General features: G+C 42.6%; 2 protein-coding genes across 5 annotated transcripts in view; both read right to left on the bottom strand.

Moving 5' to 3' along the window:
• Window positions 1–1,064: 1,064 nt before the first annotated feature.
• The window catches only part of HTR1E (5-hydroxytryptamine receptor 1E), a 50,428-nt gene continuing 24,636 nt past the window's right edge, over window positions 1,065–26,856 (bottom strand). For 3 of the 4 annotated variants that reach the window (XM_065588193.1, XM_065588191.1, XM_065588192.1), the window contains one exon: window positions 1,065–2,554. In XM_065588193.1, the coding sequence (XP_065444265.1) occupies window positions 1,275–2,369 (1,095 nt within the window). In that variant the 5' untranslated portion in view covers window positions 2,370–2,554 and the 3' untranslated portion in view covers window positions 1,065–1,274. Of the gene's footprint in view, window positions 2,555–4,738; window positions 5,333–26,856 lie in introns of those variants that run through there. The other variant, XM_005305290.5, reaches the window with a different exon arrangement.
• Window positions 17,070–20,045, bottom strand: LOC135982267 (uncharacterized). The gene is made up of 2 exons (XM_065588190.1): window positions 19,962–20,045; window positions 17,070–18,946 (listed from the first exon to the last, which is right to left on the bottom strand). The coding sequence occupies exon 2, from the start codon at window positions 18,749–18,751 to the stop codon at window positions 17,390–17,392; it is 1,362 nt and encodes a 453-aa protein (XP_065444262.1). The 5' UTR covers window positions 18,752–18,946; window positions 19,962–20,045; the 3' UTR covers window positions 17,070–17,389.

Raw genomic sequence — 26,856 nt, 5'->3', positions numbered from 1 at the left:
GTTAATTGATTTATCTCGTTAGACTGACCTCACACTTGGTAAAGCAACCCCCATCCTTTCATGTATTTATACCTGCTCCTGTATTTTTCACTTCATGCATCTGATGAAGTGGGCTCTAGCCCACGCAAACTTATGCCCAAATAAATTTCTAAGTCTCTAAGGTGCCACAAGGACTCCTCGTTGTTTTTGCTGATACAGACTAACACGGCTACCACTCTGAAACCTGTCAAGGTATTAGAGTAGATTATTGGCTGTTTCGGTCTCTTTGGTTCTGGGCACAATACAAGGGTTCCAGGGTTCTATTCCCAATGGAGGGAATCAGGAAGCAGTAGCCACAGATGTGGTCTTGCAACCATGGTTCAGAGGATTGCTATGTACATGTCTCCTGTTCCCCACAATGTCTAAAGTGATTCAGAGAAGGAAAGAGAATGCAGATGTTGTTCTGGTATCTCCATGTTGGGGGGGCCCTGGCCTGCAAGACCGGGGCTTCTGATAATAAAATAGATGGCAGTCAGCACCTCCACTCTTTTTCCCACACAGGAAGGACTTTCAATAATAAGGACCAGTTCTGAAGCTGGATTCCCTACCTGCGTGAAGCTAGCTGTGTGACTTTAAAGAGGCACCAACTAAAACAAGAAGTTTTCTTTGAGTATATGCCAGGCTCCTTTTTTAGAAGGAATGAGCCAAGTATTGCTGCGTTATCTGGATTTACTCCAGATTAGTAGTTGTGTAAGGAGAGCAGAATGTGTTCTGAGCAGGTTTATTTGGGAATAAACTAAGTTGAAAATTGCCATTCATTCAGAAGGAAAATAACCAGTTTTCTCTGAATGCCACGTTACAGGTTTACAGCTCACTTTGCGCTCATTAAGTGATATGATCAAGAGCTGAGTTTATTCTTTACCAGATAAGTACTTATGTGGATATAGATTATAAGCCTCCATGTCATAGTGCAAGTTAAATCAACCATTTGTTTTATAAAGATGTATTTTTTAAATTGTTGCTTAAATAAGATATTTTTAAAATGAATGGATAATTGGGGTTTTTGGTTTATTTTCTCAAGAATTCTGTGCCTCAATATAATAAAATTTATTTGAAACTATGTACCATAATAACACGAGAGGTAGAAAACAGCAAAACAAGTTACAGGCCAAAGAGAAGTCAAGCATAAAGACAAACACAAAAATCCCCTTTACCAAGCAAAACATTACCAAATTCAGCGCATTTTACTCATTCTTAAGGCCAGGGCGTCACGTCATATCTACCTTTAGGTGCTTTTAAGAATTTTCCCAGCACCGAATAAGCTTTTTAAAGGCCAGCTTAAAATCTTCATTAAAACTAGTGTACAGCAGAGGGTTGATAAGGGAGTTGACATAGCCAAGCCATGTCAAAAAGTCAGCTACTTCTGCAGACACCGTGCGAACGCTCAGGCCCACAATAAGCTCCTTAATGAAAAATGGCAACCACGACAAGATGAAAGCCCCTAAGATCAGTCCCAGGATGCGAGCAGCCTTTCGTTCCCGTGTACTGGAAATCTGCTGACGGTCACCAGCCAACTCCAGGTCGTTATCAATAGGAGGAAGTCTCACTGACGCGTGTATTTTATCAAATTCCGTGGTTGGGTCAGATGTCGAGAAGTCTGACACGCAGAACGTCTGCGTGAGCTTACAACTGGCAAAAGAATTTTGGCTGTCGGTGCTCCTGTTGCTTAGGTGGCGGCTTGACCCCCGTTTTTGGTATAGGCTTTTTGCAGCGTGGTAAATTCTGTAATAGAGGATCAGTATTAGCGTCAAGGGGATATAAAATGCCCCAAAAGTGGAGTAAATAGTGTAGATCACGTGATCATGTTGAATGCGACACTCACTGGGAATTGTGACGCTGTGATGGTTTCTCCAAAACAAAGGTGGCATTGAAATGAAAATGGATATAGTCCATACAGTGACTATCATAAGCCCGGCCCTTTTTGCCGTTCTTTTCCTGGCGTATTCAATAGCATCTGTGATCGCCCAGTATCTATCTAGTGCAATGACGCAAAGATGAAGAATTGAACACGTGCAACAGGTCATGTCAACGCTAAGCCATATCTCACAGATGAAATATCCCAGTGTCCACGTATCCATCACTATGTATGTAATACTCAAGGGCATGACTAAAAGAGCAACAAGCAGATCTGTCACAGCTAGTGAACATATTAAGTAATTTGCAGGCTGGTGTAGTTTCTTGGTGGTGCCAATTGCTGTAATTACGGCAGAGTTCAGCAGCATAGTCAAAATTGTGATTATGGCCAAGGTCAGGGTAATAAGCATCTTTTCGGTGACTGTTTTGGGTTTGACAGCCACGTTGGCTTCTGTTGTGCAGTTTGTGAAATTCATTCCCCCCTCCCCCTGCCCCAGGATACACAGAGAAAAAGGCTGCCACTTCTAGATGTTAATGGCTCCCATTCAAAATTCCTCCATTTGCGAAAAGCTTCAGATGTGAAATTATTTATTTATGTCCCATTTTCACTAGATCAGCTCAAAACATCCAGTTTTCCTTCTGCCCAGAACATCCAGTGTTCCTAGAAGATAAAAATTATATCAGTTAATCAATGTAGAAAATCCAACGTTTCTTCTGTAAAAATCCTAGTCTTTTAATGTTATTGCCTCAAACAAGAATGTTGGTAATTTCCTTCTCTCTCCCTCCGCCCCCCGCCCATTTCTTCCTCGCTGCTGTTCACTTTTCCTGCTACTGCATAGTCCCAAAGAACACTTTGGGGCTAGATACTCAGCTGGTATAAACTGGTGTAGCTCCAGTGACTTCAGTAGATCTATGCCAGTTTACACCCTCTTAGGATCCGGTTCTTTTCTTTCCTTGCAAATCAAATTCCAAAACATGAGTAGAGAAAATCTATCCTGTTACTTTAATTGCTGTCTTAAAACGCATTACCCCTGCATATCTTTTTTAAAACAAAAGCTCATTTCAACTAATGCTTACTAGTTTTTATAGATTTCAATTATTTTTTCATATTCACATGTCTGTCTTTAATATCCTGGAAACAGCACGTTTTAAAAAAAACAGATTATTTTATAATAAGCAGCCTTCAAACAAATGTTTAAAGGTTCATAACAAATATTCAGCTTCACACAGTACATTAGTGTTGCTAAAAAGCTATGCAGTTTTGTGTAATTACTGCTGACATTTGACACATCTTACTGTGCATGCCTTTGGAGGAGAGACAAAAAGCATATGCCTTTGCTTTGAGGTTTACATCAACTTCTTCTCACTGTCACACAAGCCAGTGAGATGACAAGCACCAAGAAATCTCAAAAGATCCTATTTTGAAAATTTTTTGATAGTATTTTATTTTGAAAAAGTTCAAATGACAATTACAGATTTCAGACCTAATGCCATATTCCTTTTACATCTCAAGCCCACTGGTATCAGTGAGAATGCTGTGTACTCATGATGTACAGGACTGAATTTGCTGTTAGCGTAACACCAACAGACCCCGGTCGTCAGGATTGAACCTGGGATCTCTGGAGCTTAGTGTATGAGTCTCCACTGCGTGAGCTAAAAGTCATGGGGCCCTTAGCTAAGGCTATAGCAGAGTCATTAATCTCTAAGTGGTCTCAGTGCCACTAGATGGGACACAGCACCACACCCAGGAGGTGCGTGGGTTACATTAGCAACAGCTGCAGTAGGCAGCTCTAAATTCCCAGGAAGGCTTTCAAAAGTGACTTTGTTGTACCAGTTATAATTAATCTGAATACAGAGGACATGGCAAATTTAAGGCCTGCTTCATTAAATCAAGTCAATGGAAAGACTCCCACTGACATCAGCAGGACCTGGATCCGACTTTAATGGTGGAAAGTAGATCTATAATCTCATGTTGTACATAAACAAAATAGGAAGAGTTTTAAAGGTTTGGTCTAAATGAAAGCAAAAGAGACCTCCCGAAAGCTAAGTCCTTTTCTGTCATATAACTACCCTTGGATAAAAAGTTAGTTCTCTTCATTAAAAACAAGTGTGAGAAGAGTGATAGAAGCTCACATATCAGATTCGTGGTGTGGTTGGGTTAAAATGATTGTTAGTTGGAATAAGCCAAAAGACAAGTCTTTGGAGATAACTGATTGTGCTAGTTTGGGGCCAGAATGTGGCTGCCCTCTCTGTGCAAGAGAGGGATAATGCAAAGAGCCTTCACCCATCCCATTGCACCAAGGCCAGGCACAATTGCAATTCCTATGCACTTCTTAGTACAAATGTCTGGCTAGTGTTTCCTGGTGCACAAGTCACCCCCATGGCAGTGGGACATGACCTCCTTCCCCCTCCACACCAGCCTGTGGAGCTGGCCAGTTGTAGAAGGGAGCACATGGAGTACCTTGGTGCAATGGATGTACTCCCCGCCTCTTAGCCTTGGTTCCCTGGGAGCTTCAGGAAACATTGTGATTCCTTGAGGCACAATGGCTCCTGGAGCACCTCCTAGGGACAGTGCAACTCTGTATAGCCCCCAGCATGGCCTCTGCCTAATATTGGCTGTCTGAGGGGGTTTAATGGACATAAGAACTGCTTATTGCAATTATTCTCAAATGGCTTTTCACTTTGATTTATTTTTAGGGAGCGGAGCCTTTGAGCTCTTTCTCTCTTTGCACCCAATAGATGCCTTGAAAAGTACATTCTTTTCTTGTTTAGTATAATGTCCTTAAGTAAACTATCCTAGTTTAATAGGCACAAGTGCAAATGCCCTCAGTAGAACACAACTTACTGCTGGGTGCACATCACAACTCGGTTGTTTGTGTTCTGCTGCTCAACAGGATTGGATTTTCCCTCTGGAAACCACTGCAGTAATTGAGAAGACTGAGCAAACAACCAAACCAAACCAACACAACTCCCTTTCCCACAAATAAAACCCCAAACCAACCACAACAACTTCTCTCTATAAAGCATAAATCTGCAGGTAGTTCAGAACAGGCTGAGAGGCCAGTTTCAGGTCAACAATGTTCTGATTCCTTCCTGTCAAAATCCATAGCTGTGAAAGCTGTTTCCAATACCTGTGCTCAGTGTTTGGAATGAACTTTGAGCATGAGGGATAATAGCTACACCTCTACTCCGATATAACGTGACCTGATATAACACGAATTCTGATATAACGCGGTAAAGCAGTGCTCCGGGGGTGGGCGGGGCTGTGCACTTCAGCGGAGCAAAGCAAGTTCGATATAATGCGGTTTCACCTATAACGCGGTAAGATTTTTTGGCTCCCGAGGACAGTGTTATATTAAGGTACAGGTGTATTTGTGTGTAATATGTATTTCTATGTTCAAAGAACAGCATTAAGGCTGCAAAGTCAAAGTCACTAGTTAGAAAATGCCAGAATGAAGTTTGCCTGTGCAATCTTATGTGCATGCACTACGATACGGCCTTGAATTACGTGATCCCACACTATATTATCCATAGGACCGCTGCCTCATTCAGTGTCCAGAATGTACAGAATGTCTCACTTAATGATAAGCTAGTCAATATTTTTTCTCCTGAGTTTTCAATGTGCTGCCCACTATTTTTTACTGCACACTATTAAACCCTACTCTAAAGACAGAATTATGAATTTCCTTATGGACTTTTCTCTGGTGCCCATTACTCTAATATCTGAGTGCTTCAGAAACATACATTTATCTATGGGGTGGTATTATCCCCATTTTATAGATGGGGGAGCAGAGACAGATTAAGGTAAAAAGTTTCTACTAATTTTGGGTGCCCAATTTGAGACTCTAGGAACCGGACTTTTTTTCCAGAGCACTTAGCAGTGTACAGCACTTCATATATTCAGGAACAGCTTCTATTGACTTCAGTTGCAGCTGGGAGTGCTCATCACTTCTGCAAATCAAACCCTAGGGTCTCATGTCAGGCACCCAGAAAACGAGGAACACAAAATTAGTGACCACCTGTGAAAAGTTTGGCCTCCGTGACTTGACTTGCATCATACAGGAACTCTGTGCAAGAAGCAGGAACAGAATCAATTCACCAGGCCAGGATGCAGCTGCCTTTATTGTAAGATTGTCCTTTCTTTTTCCTGCAATCCCGTTTCATTCACTACACACCTTCCCACGCCATCAACAAATGATGTAGGGGTTCTACCACCAACAGCCTCATTTACTACACAACTCAGATTAATCCCCAGAGTATGTCCATCCTGTGCACTAAATGAGCCGGGGGTCCTATGGAAAAAACAACATGTTATCATGTAATTAAAGACTGTGTCACAATGCCTATGCACAGGTGGGCCAAATTAAGGTTGCGCAGGTAACCTTAGTTCTGGTATTTCCTAACTTTTGAGTGTTTGACTTTGCAACCTGAATAATTTTGTTTTAATGTTTTAACAATTTTCCTAGGTTTTAAAAAAGCAAACTGATAAAACAGAAATTCCATCATATTGACATCCTGATGGGTCCTCAACAGGGGTGGAGCTTTTAGAGCCACCACACAGACCTCTGCCACTTGAGCTAATGGAATAACTGAGAGCAATAGTAGGTTGTCATTGTCTATATCAGTGGTTCTCAAACTGGGGGTTGGAACACTCAGGGAGTCGCGAGGTTATTACATGGGGGGTCGTGAGCTGTCAGCCTCCACTCCAAACCCTGCTTTGCCTCCAGCATTTATAATGGTGTTAAATATATTTAAAAGTGTTTTTAATTTATAAGGGGGTCACACTCAGAGGCTTGCTATGTGAAAGGGTCACCAGTACAAAAGTTTGAGAACCACTGGTCTATATGGCTAGGAATGAGACCCACCCTTTGCCAGTGGGTTTCACTGACGTTTGGTGACAGCAGAGAGGTGGTGAGTCAGGAACCTTGAGTTTTATTCCAGGCTCTAGAGGGGAGTATTTTCTAGAGGACTGTAGTAAAGTTGCTGCTCCAACATCTCCCTCCGCTGCTGGCTGAATGCAGCAACTTTTCCTTCAGTTGCGCCGCCCCCCCCCCCCCCCCCCAGTCATTTGGCCTACTCTGGCCATAAAAATGTTCTGGACCTCCAGCTAGACCATTTTTAAAGAGTCCTTTATGCAAAGTCCCACAGCAATGTAAACAAAACCAAACCTTGCCCTGCTGGGCTCAGCTGGCAGCCACAACATCCCAGGCATGCCTCTGCTGCTCTGTACTGGCCTCCTGGCTAACCAAAGGCTTCTGTGCCTTGCTCAGCCCCACAGCCCAGGAGCTGGCACACTCCTTCCCTCACTCAGGGTTCAGACAGGCTACAGCTCCCTCAGGGTCCCTGCCTCCATTCAGGCTTCCAGCTCACCCTTGGAGTAGCCTGTCTGGTCTGGTCTGGTCTCCTTCTCACCCTTCATTCATGCTGCTTCCCAGAGAGACTAAAGTTTCTGCCTTCTCTCGTGTTCTCCTCCCCACAGCTGGGCTCACCCTGCTCTATATGGAGACAAACCTTGCTCTCCCCGAGCTGGGCTTTATTTCGAATTAGGCCTGGCCCACCCTCCAGGGGTGAACAGACAGGTTAAGGGACATCTCAGGCCCTTTCCCAGCATGTGTGGGGTGAAAACCCCATCACAAAGACAGGTTTCAGAGTAGCAGCCGTGTTAGTCTGTATTCACAAAAAGAACAGGAGTTTTTATCACAAAGACAGACAATGATGCCTGTGCCACCAATCTTGACCCCTTCTCCCTCCCCTCCAACCTGTCCCAGTTCTGTCTCTTCCCTGCCCCGACTCTGTCCCATTCTCCTAACCTACCCAGTCCCAGTCTTCACTCCTCAGTCTTCTCAGCCCAGTCCCAGTCTCCTTGCACAGCCAGTCCCAGTTTGAACCTCCCACCAAACTCCTTGCCCCAAGTTGCCTTGCACAACCAATCTCAATTCTCCTTTCCTGGCTTCTTGCCCAGTCTGTCTTTTCCCTCCTGCTCCCTGGCTCCCAGTCCCAGACTCCTCATCCAATCTCAGTCTCCCTGGCTCATTGTTCCAGTCTCCATGCTCCAAGTCCCAATCTCTTTGCCAAACCAGCCTCAGTTCTCCTCCTGAGCCCCAACTCCTTGTCAGATATGTATCCCCTCCCAGTGGTTCTTAGATCGGAGTCGATCTATGTTTTCTAAAATTCTTTACTTGCTTTGATACAGTGGGCCAGATTCTCCATGGCCCTGCAACTTGGGTTTATTTACAGCAGTGCAAAGTGCATGTAAATTGTTACCATTATGATTTGGTAGCATTGTACACCCACTTCGCGCTGTTATGCTGCCTGTGGAGCCACTTACAATGGAGAATCTAGCCCACTATCTTGTCTCAAAGGGGTTCACATACGCAAAGCTCTCCAAAGTTGTCATCTTCTCAGATGAGCAATTTTTGTCTTGGGATCTGTCCAGAGTGACAGTCCAGATTCCCTTAATTTTTGTTTTAAAATTACCTCTAGGTTATGACTCCACAGTACACAAATAATACATCTCTGTTCCCTTGGCAGTACTAGATCAATTTGAAGTGTAAGCATCTCCCTTACAACATGACTTGGTTCCAGTACTTTATCCTGCTGGCCCTTTTGTGACTGAACCTGTGAATGGGAAGAAAATATTGCTGCTTTATTAAAATGTGATTTATCTTGTGGAACATAATGCTTAGCACCTATATAACACTGTATTTTTCAAAGTGATGTAAAATGTTAACTAAATCTCAGTATTGCAACTGGCCAAAACGTGGAATTTCCAGTTCATGAGAAATGATATTTTGAAATTTGGTTTCACTCCAAATCGGAACAAAACCATTTAAAAAAAAAATTCCTGTGAACTAGAAATTCAGATACATTTCTGTTTCAGAAAAACCCATACTGGTCTTCTCAGTTTGCTTTTTAGTTGCCAGTCATATTGCTTGGCTTAATTGAAAGCAGTTGATTTTTAAAATGCATTATATTCTAGGGCATTAGTCCTTTTTTTAGACTCCCATAGAGTTGAATGCTACAGGAGTCATGCTACCATAGCCTTTCTAATTGACTGCACAATATAGAGTATTTTCCCCTCATATTGAACAAATAGTATTGGAAAAGTTTTGTACAGCAGCTAGGATAATGGGGATAGTCAGGGATGTAAAGCAAGCGAACCCTGTAAACTTGCATTTCATTCCCACCTTCCTTATAGTGTGAGATTTTTGGGGCCTGCTGTACTGTAGAGAAAATGAAAACAAGCTGTGAGAGGGTCTGCTGTGGTTTTCGTTACTGTACTGTAAAACTGCAGGAGTGTAATAAATAGAGAGGCTATTTTTGTGCTAGATCAATGAAATGTATCAGAAATTTCACAAGAGCCTGTCATCATGAGATGTCTAGCTCAGTTATGGAGACTCCAGGTTAGGGCAGCACGAATCTTTTGCAATGAAGGCTCGAATCTGCTTTTATTGAAGTCAGTGGCAAAACACACTGAGGTTTGCACAAACCATAGTGAACGTCGGGACCTAGCCTTCAAGTTACATTTTTTAGGGTACAAACTGGCGAACTGAACCAACACTTTGCAAATCCAAAGCCTTGGGGCACAGCCTTAATAAAGCAGTTTGGAGGACCATCTGGCCTTCTAGCTGGTTATCTATACTGAAGGCCTGTATACTTTGGGGTTTGACTATCACCAATAGATTCACTCTCTTTGTACACAAATTGCTGTAATGCAGTACATAATAATTCTGGTGTCGTGCGGCCTGCTACTGTGTGTTTATATAATGATGAGGCCATACTGACTATCATCTGTAAAAGACAGAAGCAATTGAATTTGGTATCATCACAACACATTACATTAATACAGATCATTTATGTTTTAATTTTAATGACTTATGGAATACCTATTGGAGCCTAGGCACTTTTTGCAGAATTTACAAAATTTCATTATTGAGTGTCAATGCAGTGCACTAATTTTGTCACTACTATTCCACAAAGCTAGCATCCTAAATGTCTGCTTGGTTTATGTCCATGGTCCTTCACTGCTGATCTTAGGACAAGCCCCATTTTTAAAGTGAAATCCTTACCATATTTTAATTTGCTCCTTGAATTTGAACTGTTACCTGTAGTCATTTGCCATGCTCTGTCTGCCCCTCTCTATTTTAAAACATGATTTTAATTGTTTTGTGTTCATCTAAAATAGATATAATCACTGTTTACATGGACTCAGGGAACATATGAACAAACTGTGGCCAAACGCACAGATAGCCTGGCTGTCAATGGGGACTGAGCCTGGACCTTCAACATTAAAAAACAAAGCCCTGCTATGGTGCCAAAGTAGGAGGCCTGTATTTCCGGTGCTGAAGGCTCCGGGTTTAAACCTACTGACAAGCATGGGATATGTGTGTATGTGGCTATGGTTCATTTAAAAAAAAAAAAAAAAGCACCCAATCAGGATTTGAACTTTGTTGACCTCAGATGCTTGGGCAAGATTGTCTAGCAGGAGAATTTAACACACTGGCCTAATCCTTGTGAGCATGTCTCCCTCTAGTGGTTGATCTCTGTGACTGCACAGCCAAGGAGTTTTCCCTTAGCTGAAGTGGTAGAATTTGTCTGTGATTTTAGTGGTGAAAGTCTGGCTTCCGTCTTTGCTGACAAAGGTGGCATATGCACGCAGCCACAATTGGTCACATGTGCAAACCTTTTAAAACAATACTCACCTGCTTTATACAGGTCTGTATGTGCATCCATTGAATTTTAAGTATTGAAACAAAAAACTTTAAACAGAAATTATGTTGAGAAAATTGACTATGTAAAATTGCCCACTTTTAGTCAAACACATGCGTATTCAGGCTTATATTTGCTTACTTTTCTGACAAAAGCAACATTTTTAATGTGTAACCATATTAGCCTTGCAGAGCTAACACAGCAGTGAGAAGGTGGGCTGGATTTTTTTCCATCATCAACAAAATTATGAATCTTTACAGTTAACAGAATCTTTTTTTGGAGATGATGCACAAGACACAAAGAACTGAGATCCCAAGCACATCCACAGGGCTGGAAATTAGAAAATTTAAAAACTGAGGGCCAGTCTACATGCAAGCTGCTGTTTAAAAATTGATTTATGTAAACTGATATAAAATCCCTACATGGAGACCTTTAAGTCAATTTAAACCAGGCTTCTATCAATTTAGCTGCATTTCCTAAAGAATCAGTGTAAGCTAAATTGATGTAAGCAAGGTTTAAATTGATTCAGGAATATCCACACAGAGTATTATTGGCTTAACTAAATCGGTATAAAAAAGCACCTGTAATTAGACTGATGCAAGTCTGTGTGTAAACCAGGCCTGAATAAATCTTATCTGGAGTCACTGAAAGACAATATACAAGGAAATCCATAACACCAGTTTTAGAGAGTTGTTTTCAGAACTCCACTATAAAAGGTAAACTTTTCCCCGGTAGGTCTTCACATACAAATGAGAAACAATAATTAGTATTGCTCTTCAAACTACGCTTTCCCCCATGGGCAGCAGCACAATTATCATTCACAGATAAGTACTCATTTTTACCCACTTCTATTAAGAAAATGTCAGTAAATCTCAGGCAAGCCTGTCAGACAGTGATGAGCTGCAATTTGACATAAACATGCACCACAGATTTCATGTTGTATGTAACGGATACAATTCTTCACAGATGGTAAAATATCCACGTTGCCAGTAGATAAGTACAGCAGATGCCCCATTTCTAATTATTAGCTAGAAAGAGACTGTCAGATTAAAAATCATTTAAAAATAATTCTGCACCTCTGTTGATAACACCTTAGACTACTGAATTTGAACATTTAAAAATCTAACTTATTTTCCACCATACAAAATGTTTGTTTACTTTTCACATTTCATTTAGTCAATGTCATCTCTCAAGAACCCACACTGCTGTAGTGGTTAGGCTGCTAACACTGAAGAGGAATGTTCAAATCAAAAGAAAAAATCTTTTCTTTTGTAATGCACTGATGAAGTGTGTGGCATCTGCTGGACAGAATTAACACAGATCAATTGTGTGATAGGTCCTATACTACTGAAACCTCTGAATGCCGCTCTTTCAGCTCAAATGGTGGAGGCCTATGATTTTTCTGAGCAGGAAGATCTTGTTTCTATCCAGCTTCTTCCATGCAGTACTGAATGGTTGTTGTGTGCAGTAGTGACAGTTGTCAGGTGGCTAGTTAGCCATGGATTTGTTACACTGTTAATATCTTTTTAAACAAAACTTAAAGTTAAGGTGGTTGTGTTACCCTAACTTTGCATTTCAATTCAGCCAATTTTTTTATTATTAAAGTATGATCTTTTTTTAACTTCCTACCTTGCAGATATTTTTGTGTGTTTAGCTATACCTATATTATTAAGGTGCATTCCTTAAGGTTTTATTTACTTAAAAGCTTAACTTTGGTTTAACAATATTTTTTTTTCTTGGAATTTATAAAGTTTTTGTCAGATTGTATGTTTGTAATGCTGATGGCGTTCTAAAAACAAATGAAAGGAAATCTTCTTCCGGGAAAACTTGTGAACGTAGAAGATGTTGATGGGGGAACAGAATCTCTGCTTTGGGTAGTGCAGGTGCTCATAGTGAAGAAATGCAACATAGCTTTTGTTGAAAGTCTGACATTTCAAAATATACGAGATCTGCAGTTATTTTTGCCTTGTTGTTTTCCAATGTCCTGACACTACATTTTTCCCTTTTTTATTTGATTCTAGAAGCACAAAGAAAAGAAAAACACTTTCCCCTTCATAGAGCCAATAAAGTAAGACTTAATATATTGAGGATTGGCAGGTCCTCAGGGTCTTCCATAATGTTTCCTCCTCCTGTTCAAAATTCCATTCAGACTATTCATTGAATATTTGACTAAGATCGGCAATCAGATGAAGTACTGGTGGGAGGACAGCTCAAATAATGAGAGAGCATATTAGAGGCTGACAGCTAAGTTCTGAACTCCCTTAGTGTAATTCATAGAGAGAGTGTCATCTTCATTACTTACAGAGCTGATCAGAGGGGACTATATTTGACTGATTGTCTGGAGCACAGTGGTTAAGGGACAGTTTGCTAATATGTTTAAATTGCAGAGTGAGGATGCAAACATTAAAGGGTTTATTTTCTCTTCAGTGTGCACATGTAACTCACATCACTGTCAATGTGCGTTTGCGCTCATGCACCAAAAGAAGAGAGAAAATTTCCTTTCTTATTAATTTCTGTGAAAGGAAATTGATGTCTATTGATCCTCAATTGAAGTGGGGGTGGGGGTGGGGGGAGGGAGGAGGAAGTGTGAGTCCCTTCACTGCAGTGTCTGGATGCGACTGAATCTGTCAGTCAACCAGACACAGGGTGAAGGAGCTTATCCAACAATTACCTGCCTCAGAGAGCATTCTCCCAAAATTAAGGATATTACAAATGTTTGTGCCTTCAGAAATAACAGAGGAGCTTCTATATACAGATGACCTCCTTTGGCAGCAGATATTAATTCATAGAAAAAAGAAACTGCCCAGTCACACATGTTCTTATGTTTAGCCACGCATAGTCAGTGTGTTGCCAACTTTGCCTCTGCTTTGTTCTCTGGAGAAGTGCTCTTGTTCATGATGTAAACAGATCAACCCAGGAACGATCCAGAGGACCTCTCTTTAGGGTCAATAATAGGGACAATTTTGAGTGAAAAGGACCCATTTCCACTCATTAATGGTTCTATTGTTGAACGAAGATTTGAAAAGTATACACAAATGCATGCTTTGATGCAGATCCCACTATTTCTTGAAGATTTCAGGAAAACATAGGGTGACCAGACAGCAAGTGTGAAAAATCGGGACAGGGTATGGGGCGTAATAGGCGCCTATATAAGACAAAGCCCCAAATATTGGGACTGTCCCTATAAAATCGGGACATCTGGTCACCCTAGGAAAACATAAATGAAAAATATTTGCTATTTTTGCATAGCCTGTTGTCTAAGTAATTTGGAAGAAATAATCTCTGCTGGGATTCTGTTTCCAACTTTTTGGACTTTGAGGCCAACATTTCTCCTCCTTCAGTTGGAGAGAACGATTCTGGAGGTGAGGAAGAAGCTGAATCTGTATGACTACTTTAGTGCAATCAAACCACTCGTGATAGGTGTGAGTCACTTCATTTAATACACTCCTGGAAAGCACTCAGATACTACAGTGAGGAGAATGATATAAGAACCTATACAGAATAGAATAGTACAATTTTTAGGTTTGTTCCCCTACTTTTGGGAGCCTTTCTGATGGGATGAAGATCCAGGTGCTTTCTATTTGCTGAGCAAAGCACCTGCTTAGGCCTCAACCAATACGGGCTGGAATGCATGAGAGAGAGAGAGACTCGTGGAAGTGCAGTCATGGATGGTGGAAGGAAACATATTAAAGGGTTATTCTTCTCTCCTGAAAGCAAATGTGGTTCAACAGCCCCTGGTTAAGCCACATCAGTGGAGCATCTTTAACAACCTAGTTTTCCCCTCTAGTTCTTTGAAAGACAGCCATCAAATTAAACTTTCTGGAAGCCAAATCTTCTCTAGCAAGAGTTACTAGGTGGAACACGTTACTGTCACTAATAATGGTCTTCTCTTATACATCATTCCATCCAAAGTTCTCAAAGCACTTTACAGAAATGAATTAAGCCTCACACACTTGTGGCACCACTGTGATCAACACTGCATGTAAAGTTGAAATAGAAGCTTTTGATGACGTTGATTATATGGAAAGGAATTCCATATACCCGCAGAATGCGCCATAGGCTGGTCCTGTGAATGCTATCAAAAGCCTTCTCAAAGTCTATGAAATGTATATAGAGTTGCCATTGCCATTCTAAGCACTGTTCTATAGAATGAAGATCTGGTCTGTGCATCCACACCGTTTCTGAAACCAGCTTGATCTTTTCTGAGAACGCTATCAACTGTCTCTCATATATGCTGGACTATGGTCTTACACAATACTTTGCTTGGCACAGATAAAAGTGTGATACCACACTCAGAGTTCCTTTCTTTGGTATCTTTTGGCCCAGAACAATCTCAAACCAAGATTTATTGACACAGTGCAACCAAGAGGATCTGAGCACCATCATTGCCAGGAGGCGTTGGAGATGGATCAGTCATGTGCTTCGGATGGAAACTGATTCCATCACCAGAGTAGCAATAAGATGACACCTGAAGGCAAGCAAAAATGAGGCTGCCCAAAAACAACATGGCGAAGAGCTGTGGAAGCCGAGATGAAAAACCTGGGGCACAGCTGGGAAATGATTGAAAGATTTGCCAGAAACAGACAGGAATGGAGGAGCTTCATCACTGCCCTAAATGCCTGAGGCGTAATAGGAACACGATAATGATGATGATGATGACTTGTGGCACTAGCTGATGGCTCAGTCCTTCAGCCACTTGCTGCCAGATATACTGCTTACTAGTGTGTGGTTGACTGACTCCCATTGGTAAGCACTGCTCCCAGTACTAATGGTGAAATTTTCAAAAGGCCCTAAGTCCCATTTTCAAAAGTGATTTAGGCACTGAGGAGCCTAAGTCTCATGGAAAGTCACTGTGACCTAGGCTCCTAAGTCACTCAGGCGCCTTTGAAAATTTTACCACAAGTGTTTTCAGGATTGAGTCCTTACTCTATAGCTGAGCTTGTGTGCTAGGATCATGACACTAGCAGTGAGAACTAAAGTCATGCAAGCTATTTTCAATTTAAGCCACCAAGTAGGGTAACCACCTTTTGAAAAGGCAAAAGCGGGACACATGCAGAAGCCCCATCCCCTCCATGGCCCCAGCTCCTCCTCTTCCCCCCAAGCCTCCATGCCCATTCTTTCTCTTCCCCCCAAGGCCACGCCTCCTGGTCAGCCTGTCCAGAGAGCCTGGCCCACTGTGGGGACCCTCAGACCCTCCACCTGCTGTGGACAGGGTTCCGAGGTGCCCAAGAGCAGCCCCAGGCCCATGTCCCGCCCCACCCCAGGATGTGCCACCCAAGGCCAGTGGAGGGTCCATGGCTCCCCACAGCGACCTGGGCTCCCTGGGTGGCTCTTACTATGGCGCAGTTTCGGCTTCTAGCCTGGCCAGGGGTCGGGTCCTCGGGGAGAAGAGGAGGAGCAGGGGCAGGGCCTCGTGGGGAGTGGGGCTGTTCTGGAGTCATTCTGCCTAGGACTGGGACTTGAACTCTGCATTTTGGGACTGTCCCATCCAATTTGGGATGGGTGATCACCCTACCACCAACTAATAAAAGAAATGTATCATAGTCTGCTATCCCAAATCCCCCAGATGCTTTTAGCTTTTGTGGGCAAAATAGTAATGACATATACATTTTTAATGTGGGAACCTTCTCTTGTGAATTCATTTTCCACTTCACTTCTTATCTGCTGGTTAGAGACATGTCGAACACATAAATATTTACCTCGGAACCAGTGAATGTCATTTATTCAGCTCTGGGGAAATGGGCCTACTTGCATTTACATGGAGACTATCATTTTGTACAAGCTAAATGTCACTATGTATGCCTTGTTTTTAAAGTCAATGTTTGTTTCTTTATGATATCTTTACTATTCTGTGTCAGGAGGTTGAAGGACTATTTTAACACATGATTTATTATACCTACACATGCCATTCAATACACAACTCTGGTTCTATCATTCTTAAAAGCTCCAACTGTATAAATTAAAAAGGTTAAACCTTCTTATTATAATTAAATAGGCTTGGAAGGAGTAGATTTTTATTGGTAAATGTTGACAAATGTTGATTTCACCATACACATGCAAACCAAAGAAAAATTATTTCTCTCAATAATAATAATAGACATTTCTGGATAGGCAAGGTAAGAAAAATGCTGCTTGACAACTAATTAGGGTTTGATTTGAGAATATTTACTTTCTATATTTTGACATAGGATGTTGACAGTTTGTGTTTTAATGGTTCTAAAGCTTTAACTTTTCTAATCTTAAAATCTACTGTCATGAAATAATTATTGTCTGACCCTGCCCCCCACTGTCTGACCTCCCCGTGATTCCCTGCTACTGAAAATTTAAATAGATACAAATAAAGTGTTCAAAATAAACATGATTATCAATCAAAATTTGAACAAAAAATCAAATTCTGCTAAAATGTGCTAGAACAGTGATACACAGACCTCAGTGGTCTGTGATCCACATTACTCAAAAGATTTCAGAGTAGCAGCCGTGTTAGTCTGTATCCGCAAAAAGAAGAACAGGAGGACTTGTGGCACCTTAGAGACTAACAAATTTATTAGAGCATAAGCTTTCGTGGACTACAGCCCACTTCTTCGGATGCATATAGAATGGAACATATATTGAGGAGATATATATACACACATACAGAGAGCATAAACAGGTGGGAGTTGTCTTACCACCTCTGAGAGGCCAATTAATTAAGAGAAAAAAAAAAACTTTTGAAGTGATAATCAAGCTAGCCCAGTACAGACAGACAGTTAGATAACAAGTGTGAGAATACTTACAAGGGGAGACAGATTCAATGTCTGTAATGGCTCAGCCATTCCCAGTCCTTATTCAAACCGGAGTTGATTGTGTCTAGTTTGCATATCAATTCTAGCTCAGCAGTTTCTCGTTGGAGTCTGTTTTTGAAGTTTTTCTGTTGTAATATAGCCACCCGCAGGTCTGTCACTGAATGACCAGACAGGTTAAAGTGTTCTCCCACTGGTTTTTGAGTATTTTGATTCCTGATGTCAGATTTGTGTCCATTAATTCTTTTGCGTAGAGACTGTCCGGTTTGGCCAATGTACATGGCAGAGGGGCATTGCTGGCACATGATGGCATATATCACATTGGTAGATGTGCAGGTGAACGAGCCCCTGATGGTATGGCTGATGTGATTAGGTCCTATGATGATGTCACTGGAATAGATATGTGGACAGAGTTGACATCGGGGTTTGTTACAAGGATAGGTTCCTGGGTTAGTGGTTTTGTTCAGTGATGTGTGGTTGCTGGTGAGTATTTGCTTTAGGTTGGGGGGTTGTCTGTAAGCGAGGACAGGTCTGTCTCCCAAGATCTGTGAGAGTAAAGGATCATCTTTCAGGATAGGTTGTAGATCTCTGATGATGCGCTGGAGAGGTTTTAGTTGGGGGCTGAAGGTGACAGCTAGTGGTGTTCTGTTATTTTCTTTGTTGGGCCTGTCTTGTAGGAGGTGACTTCTGGGTACTCGTCTGGCTCTGTCAATCTGTTTTTTCACTTCAGCAGGTGGGTATTGTAGTTTTAAGAATGCTTGATAGAGATCTTGTAGGTGCTTGTCTCTATCCGAGGGATTGGAGCAAATGCGGTTATATCTTAGAGCTTGGCTGTAGACAATGGATCGTGTGGTGTGTCCTGGATGGAAGCTGGAGGCATGTAGGTAAGTGTAGCTGTCAGTAGGTTTCCGGTATAGGGTGGTATTTATGTGACCATCGCTTATTAGCACAGTAGTGTCCAGGAAATGGACCGCTTGTGTGGATTGATCTAGGCTGAGGTTGATGGTGGGATGGAAATTATTGAAATCATGGTGAAATTCCTCAAGGGCTTCTTTTCCATGGGTCCAGATGATGAAGATGTCATCAATGTAGCGCAAGTAGAGTAGGGGCGTTAGGGGACGAGAGCTAAGGAAGCGTTGTTCTAAGTCAGCCATAAAAATGTTGGCATATTGTGGGGCCATGCGGGTACCCATAGCAGTGCCGCTGACTTGAAGGTATATATTGTCCCCAAATGTGAAATAGTTGTGGGTGAGGACAAAATCACAAAGTTCAGCCACCAGGTTAGCTGTGACATTATCAGGGATACTGTTCCTGATAGCTTGTAGTCCATCTTTGTGTGGAATATTGGTGTAGAGGGCTTCTACGTCCATAGTGGCCAGGATGGTGTTTTCTGGAAGATCCCCGATGGATTGTAGTTTCCTCAGGAAGTCAGTGGTGTCTTGAAGATAGCTGGGAGTGCTGGTAGCGTAGGGTCTGAGGAGAGAGTCTACATAACCAGACAAGCCTGATGTTAGGGTGCCAATGCCTGAGATGATGGGGCGTCCAGGATATCCAGGTTTATGGATCTTGGGTAGCAAATAGAATACCCCTGGTCGGGGTTCTAGGCATGTGTCTGTACAGATTTGTTCCTGTGCTTTGTCAGGGAGTTTTTTTAGCAGATGGTGTAGTTTCTTTAGGTAATCCTCAGTGGGATCAGAGGATAATGGCCTGTAGAATGTGGTGTTAGAGAGCTGTCTAGCAGCCTCCTGGTCATATTCCAATTTATTCATGATGACGACAGCACCTCCTTTGTCAGCCTTTTTGATTATGATGTCTACAAAGGAAAAAGGACACTAAACTATCTAAACTGCTACATGCCACAAGCAGCCACAACAGCAGTTCCCTTAACCCACCCAGCAATATTGTTAATCTTTCCAGCTATACTCTTAGGACAGACTCTTCTGCTGGGCTATCTCGGGGCCTCTCCTTTTGTCCCTCCAGACCCATGAATATGATACAGTTCTGCGGTGACCTAGAATCCTACTTTCGACGTCTCCGACTCAAAGAATATTTCCAACATACCTCTGAACAGCATACTAACCCACAGAATCCTCCCTACCAGCACTACAAAAAAAAGGATTCTGCGTGGACTCCTCCGGACGGTCGAAACAACAGACTGGATTTCTACATAGAGTGCTTCCGTCGACGTGCAAAGGCTGAAATTGTGGAAAAGCAACATCACTTGCCACATAACCTCAGCCATGCAGAACACAACGCCATCTACAGCCTCAGAAACAATCCTGACATCATAATCAAAAAGGCTGACAAAGGAGGTGCTGTCGTCATCATGAATAAATTGGAATATGACCAGGAGGCTGCTAGACAGCTCTCTAACACCACATTCTACAGGCCATTATCCTCTGATCCCACTGAGGACTACCTAAAGAAACTACACCATCTGCTAAAAAAACTCCCTGACAAAGCACAGGAACAAATCTGTACAGACACATGCCTAGAACCCCGACCAGGGGTATTCTATTTGCTACCCAAGATCCATAAACCTGGATATCCTGGACGCCCCATCATCTCAGGCATTGGCACCCTAACATCAGGCTTGTCTGGTTATGTAGACTCTCTCCTCAGACCCTACGCTACCAGCACTCCCAGCTATCTTCGAGACACCACTGACTTCCTGAGGAAACTACAATCCATCGGGGATCTTCCAGAAAACACCATCCTGGCCACTATGGACGTAGAAGCCCTCTACACCAATATTCCACACAAAGATGGACTACAAGCTATCAGGAACAGTATCCCTGATAATGTCACAGCTAACCTGGTGGCTGAACTTTGTGATTTTGTCCTCACCCACAACTATTTCACATTTGGGGACAATATATACCTTCAAGTCAGCGGCACTGCTATGGGTACCCGCATGGCCTCACAATATGCCAACATTTTTATGGCTGACTTAGAACAACGCTTCCTTAGCTCTCGTCCCCTAACGCCCCTACTCTACTTGCGCTACATTGATGACATCTTCATCATCTGGACCCATGGAAAAGAAGCCCTTGAGGAATTTCACCATGATTTCAATAATTTCCATCCCACCATCAACCTCAGCCTAGATCAATCCACACAAGCGGTCCATTTCCTGGACACTACTGTGCTAATAAGCGATGGTCACATAAATACCACCCTATACCGGAAACCTACTGACCGCTACACTTACCTACATGCCTCCAGCTTCCATCCAGGACACACCACACGATCCATTGTCTACAGCCAAGCTCTAAGATATAACCGCATTTGCTCCAATCCCTCGGATAGAGACAAGCACCTACAAGATCTCTATCAAGCATTCTTAAAACTACAATACCCACCTGCTGAAGTGAAAAAACAGATTGACAGAGCCAGACGAGTACCCAGAAGTCACCTCCTACAAGACAGGCCCAACAAAGAAAATAACAGAACACCACTAGCTGTCACCTTCAGCCCCCAACTAAAACCTCTCCAGCGCATCATCAGAGATCTACAACCTATCCTGAAAGATGATCCTTTACTCTCACAGATCTTGGGAGACAGACCTGTCCTCGCTTACAGACAACCCCCCCAACCTAAAGCAAATACTCACCAGCAACCACACATCACTGAACAAAACCACTAACCCAGGAACCTATCCTTGTAACAAACCCCGATGTCAACTCTGTCCACATATCTATTCCAGTGACATCATCATAGGACCTAATCACATCAGCCATACCATCAGGGGCTCGTTCACCTGCACATCTACCAATGTGATATATGCCATCATGTGCCAGCAATGCCCCTCTGCCATGTACATTGGCCAAACCGGACAGTCTCTACGCAAAAGAATTAATGGACACAAATCTGACATCAGGAATCAAAATACTCAAAAACCAGTGGGAGAACACTTTAACCTGTCTGGTCATTCAGTGACAGACCTGCGGGTGGCTATATTACAACAGAAAAACTTCAAAAACAGACTCCAATGAGAAACTGCTGTGCTAGAATTGATATGCAAACTAGACACAATCAACTCCGGTTTGAATAAGGACTGGGAATGGCTGAGCCATTACAGACATTGAATCTGTCTCCCCTTGTAAGTATTCTCACACTTGTTATCTAACTGTCTGTCTGTACTGGGCTAGCTTGATTATCACTTCAAAAGTTTTTTTTTTCTCTTAATTAATTGGCCTCTCAGAGGTGGTAAGACAACTCCCACCTGTTTATGCTCTCTGTATGTGTGTGTATATATATCTCCTCAATATATGTTCCATTCTATATGCATCCGAAGAAGTGGGCTGTAGTCCACGAAAGCTTATGCTCTAATAAATTTGTTAGTCTCTAAGGTGCCACAAGTCCTCCTGTTCTTCTTATTACTCAAAAGAGCCACAGTAGTGTGAATTCATTGCTTTGTTTACATTAGTACTATATATTCATATTTAAATATTACAAATATATTATTCACAGCATAGGCGCCGACTTCCGCTCTTTCCCCTGGGAGCTCAACCCCCCCTCGGCCCCGCCCACCTTCCATGAGGCCCTGTCCCTGCTCTGCCTCTTCTCACCCCTTCCCCAAAGTCCCCGCCCCAATTCCACCCCCTACCTGCCCCTATTCCAATTACTTCCCCAAATCCCCACCCCAGCCCCGCCTCTTCCCCGCCTCCTCCCCTGAGTGGGCCATGTTCCCGTTCCTCCCCCTCCTGGAGCGTGCTAACACCGCCAAACAGTTGTTTAGCAGCAGCAGGGAGGGGAAGCGCTGGGAGGTAGGCAGAGGAGTGGGGACGTGGCGCGCTCAGCGGGGGAAGTGGTGGAGGGCGGGGGTTGAGGGGAGCTTGGCTGCCAGTGGGTGCAGAGCACCCACTAATTTTTCCCCGTGGGTGCTCCAGCCCCGGAGCACCCACGGAGTCGGCGCCTATGATTCACAGAGAAAAATGTCCAAGTATTATTATTTTATTAGCTACAATTGGTTAATAACACAGTAAAAGCATCCTGATTGGTTGTTAATTAAATCAGTGCTTTAATATTATGTGCTGCCAAGAGTCGCAGGAGACACATTAAAGAGCCACTTGTGGCTCGGGAGCCTATCTGAGTTTCACTGTGCTAGAACTTGAGTCAAAACCCATTGAAACCAATGGAAAGACTTCCACTGACTGCACTGAGTGTTGGATTAAACCTTAGTAAATCTCTGTCCAATTTGGGTTGGATAAAATACAGCTAACTCATGAAACAGCTTTAGATTGTATTGAAATAGGAAAAGTGACTATTGCAAATAAAAACAGTTTCATTGCTGACTCTACTGTAATGGTAAAGGGTCACATTGTGATGCCCTACTCACGCTGAATAATACCATATGCCAGTGAAGCCAATGGTGCTAGGTGAAGAGTAAGGTGATAATATGGCCAAAAAGGTCATACTGCAAACTGAGAGGGGAAATAAGTTACCGATAACCCAAAGGAGGGGCAAATACCCTTTAAAAAAAGATTGAGACAGGTTTGTTACTAACGAGTTTACCTTTAGCTCAAATTTTAAAGACCTGTGCTCTCATTGCCAAAGGTGCCAATCCCAGGCATTCAGATACTGTCGTGGTTGGTACAAAAGTGCTAACATAGACCATGATGTCTGTATGCAAACACAGTTTGTCACATGAACACAGGCAAAAAACTGATGCTGCGGTTCATATAGGGCTGCAAGAACTTGCATGTAGACCTTATTCCATACTTTGTGGAATGCAACACATGTCCGCCTTCGTTTGCTACTGCTGTTTTGGAAGGACCTGATTCTCTCCTCTGTTGTAAAGCTGCTAGAACTCTGACATTAATGGAGTTACATCAGCTCACACTGATGTAGCAATGTGGAAAAGGCTTTAAAATCCTCTCCTCAGTGCAGTGCCCAACAACATTCTTAATAAAAACAAAGTTGTAAAATAAATGGGAAGGGAAGCTCTGTAAATTAGTTTTTGTAAATGTAAAAATATATCCAAGATAGCAGCTGCTATTTTTGTTATTAATACCAAAGGTCACCTGATCCTTTGGACCCTCATCAGAGCATAATTGAAGTTGGCCACACACAAAGATATTTTGGTTATAATACAATGACTATAATTACACTGCAGTTATAGTTGGATAATTTAAAATTCATTTTGGTGCTAGAGATTACTAGTTCTAGTGATAGTCCACATGTAAATATAGGGAATATCTCTGAAACCTTTATTATCCCTAAAACAAAAATAAACTTTTTACGAGTGCCCATTCTCCAGTGTAATTAAACTATATTTACACGTTTTTTATTCTTTTAATTGCTGCTAAACTCAGATAACTGATAGGGTGCCCACATGACTGGAGTAATTTCAGTGTAAATACAATGTAGTTAGTGAACCTGAATTCTAAAAATACACGATTATGAAAGCAAATGAAAAATAAATAAACAGGCATGTTGTTAACCAGCCAGTTATATGAATTAGTGGTAATTTGTTATCAAAAAGCACAATATAACTACAGCATAAATGCATTATTAGATTCAGAGATTCTAAGGCTAGAAGGGACCCCTGTGATCACCCAGTCTGACTTCCTCTATAATGCAGACCACAGAACTTCCCCAAAATACTTCTTAGAGCTTTTCTTTTAGAAAAATATCCAATTGTGATTTAAAAATCGTTAGTGATGGAGAATCCACCATGACCCTTGGTAAACTGTTCCACTGGTTAATTACTCTCACTGTTAAAAATGTATGTCTTATTTCTAGTCTGAATTTGTCTATCTTCAACTTGGATCATGTTATACCTCTCTCTGCTAGACCGAAGAGTCCATTATTAAATATTTCCCAGGTAGGTACTTATAGACTGTAATCATGTCACCCCTTAACCTTCTCTTTATTAAGCTGTAGATTGAGCTCCCTGAGTCTATCACTACAAGACATGTTTTCTAATCCTTTCATTGTTCTCATGACTCTTCTCGGAATCCTCTCTAATTTATCTAGATCCTTCTTGAATTTTGGGCAGCAGAACTGGACACAGTATTCCAGCAGCAGTCACACCAGTGCTGAGTACAGAGGTAAAATAACCTCTCTACTCCTACTCAGAATTCCTCTCTTTATGCATCCCATGATCACATTAGCTCTTTTGGCCACAGCGTCCCATTGGGAGTGCATGTTCAGCTGATTATCCACCACAACCCCCAAATCTTTTTCATGGACACTGCTTCCCAGGACAGAGTCCCCCATCCGGTAAGTATAGCCTCTGTTCTTTGTTCCAGTGTAGCTATAGTATAATGACAGATGTACAGGCAATGTATTATAAAGATTAAGCAGCATTTTAAAGGATATAATAAAACTCAGTGAACCAAGTTTTGCCTTCTGTTATATGCGTTGATGTGGGGGAGCAGTGTATGTGTATCAGAGGACAGTATTTGGCCCACAGCCTAATTGTTTTTGGTAAAACGGGAAAACTGTTCTCCCGTGTGCTGAAAAACGGACCAACTGACACTCAGTGTATAGCTTTTGCCGCTATACATCTCAATTAACGTATTATTTAGGTATAGCCGTGAATCACATTGGAGACAATACAAAACATTTTATACTTGTTCACAGTATATTATTTGTACTGAACAAAGAAGACTATATGTTGAACACATGACATCCTGCTACTAGGCTGAATTTGAGACCATAGTTACCACTGTACTCAACTTAGAGAGGCTAGTATGTATGTTAATCTTCCTGTTTTGCCAGAGAAGCTCAGAGTTAGAGCTGTGTTGTGTTAACAAATAAATAATCTTAAGAAACCTATGCCTTGTCTCTGCATTTTGGACACTAAATTTGAGAACACAAGACATGTTAAATGTATGTAGTGTGCATGTAATGTTTATGGTTGTTATACATTTCTTGTTCTTATTAGTTTTTGGAATGAGTATTTTTAATCACGTGCAAACAAAGCTTACTTGGCCTCAGAAAGCAAATAATGAGGGGCATGAGGTACAAGACAGGAGGGAAAGGACGGGTCAGGGCATGCATCCTCTTTTACACCAATCTGCTGATAGGCCTTGATCTTGCAATGAACTCTACGTAGGGATAGGGGCTCACTTGCACAGAACTCATTGCAGGATCAAGGCCAAAGTTAACAAAGCTGTATTTTTCATTAGTGCACTATGATATTGAACATGATTTAAAAAATGTATAAAGTGCATGCTCTAGTTTTGTAGAGATAGTTAGGAAATCAAAGTGATATTAAGATTGGTTAAAAATAATATATTTGCTTTATAGTTTGTGGCTAGTAAGCAGAAAAAGACTCTAATCAGCAAGTAAAGGAAGGTTGTGAGAATAATTAGTAGTATTACTTATTATTTCTAGTAGGAAGGTTGAATGGTTCAAAAAGTAACTGAGAAAAGTGAAAAGCTGCAGTAATAAGACAAAGGAAAACTGTCTTAAAAGAAACAAGCACAAATCTTCCCACTGTTCTACTGGTAAGCAAGGAGCGGGGAGGAGATGAGATAAGAAAGAAAGGCCTTGGAGAAGGGAAAATAACAGGGATGAACTGCTTCAAACTGAGTTTTTTGCTAAAGCTAGCAAGTTAACTGAAGGGTACAAAGAGAGCCATGAATCTGAAAGTTCTTTGTCAGATCCTACTTAATCACGCCTGAGCATGCTAGGATGAGACAGTTTTCCCTAGGTCTGGCCTATTTGTAAGTATACTGATCACATGCTTATGACTACTTTGTTATTGAACTAGGGGTAGTGACTGCTTATTTTCAAGCTGTTAGCCATGTTTAGCGCAAATGTATAAAACAGGGGTTCTTAACTTTTTTCTTTCTGAGGTTCCCCCAACATTAGGGTTACCATACGTCCGGATTTTCCCGGACATGTCCGGCTTTTTGGTTCTCAAATCCCCATCCTGGAGGAATTTCCAAAAAGCAGGACATGTCCGGGAAAATAGGGAGGCATGGTAAGGGAACCGCCTCCTCCCCGGGCTCCAACTTTCTGGGGCCAGGCGGTGGCTGTTCGTTCTCCCCACCTGGGCAGCCGGACTCGGGAGCAGCCGCTGCTGCAACTCCCACTGCCGCGGGGAGAAGTGGCCAAGCATGTGGCGCTCGGCGGCTGCGGCTCTGGCGCCCGGGGCGTTAACCCCCTGAGCCCGGGCCTGCTGCGGGGACCCAGCTGGTGCAATCCTGTGGGCGGCCCCGGAATGGGGGCAGCAGGCCCCAGCCCCCCCGTCCCGCTTGGGTCCCGCAGGGGAACGAACGGGGCTGCCTATGCCTCCGCCCCGGGGCCACCCACGGGATTGCACCAGCTGGGCAGCCAGCCCAGACGTGACTGGCCAGGGGCTTGGCGCAGCGTGCGCGCTGCTGGGTCCCCACAGCAGGCCCGGGCTTGGAGGGTTCGGGCCCAGGTGCCAGTGTCGCAGCCGCGGAGCACCATGTGCTTGTCCGCTTCCTCCCCCTGCGGCAGTGGGAGCTGCAGCAGCGGCTGCTCCCGAGTCCCA

The sequence above is a fragment of the Chrysemys picta genome, chromosome 3, assembly GCF_011386835.1.
Source record: "Chrysemys picta bellii isolate R12L10 chromosome 3, ASM1138683v2, whole genome shotgun sequence".
In the NCBI taxonomy this organism is placed as follows: domain Eukaryota; kingdom Metazoa; phylum Chordata; order Testudines; family Emydidae; genus Chrysemys; species Chrysemys picta.
This window is presented reverse-complemented; position numbering and strand designations above follow the sequence as displayed.

Coding starts and splice junctions, on each gene's coding strand:
- LOC135982267 (XM_065588190.1), bottom strand. CDS start 18,751: ATGGACGTAGAAGCCCTCTACACCAATATTCCACACAAAGATGGACTA.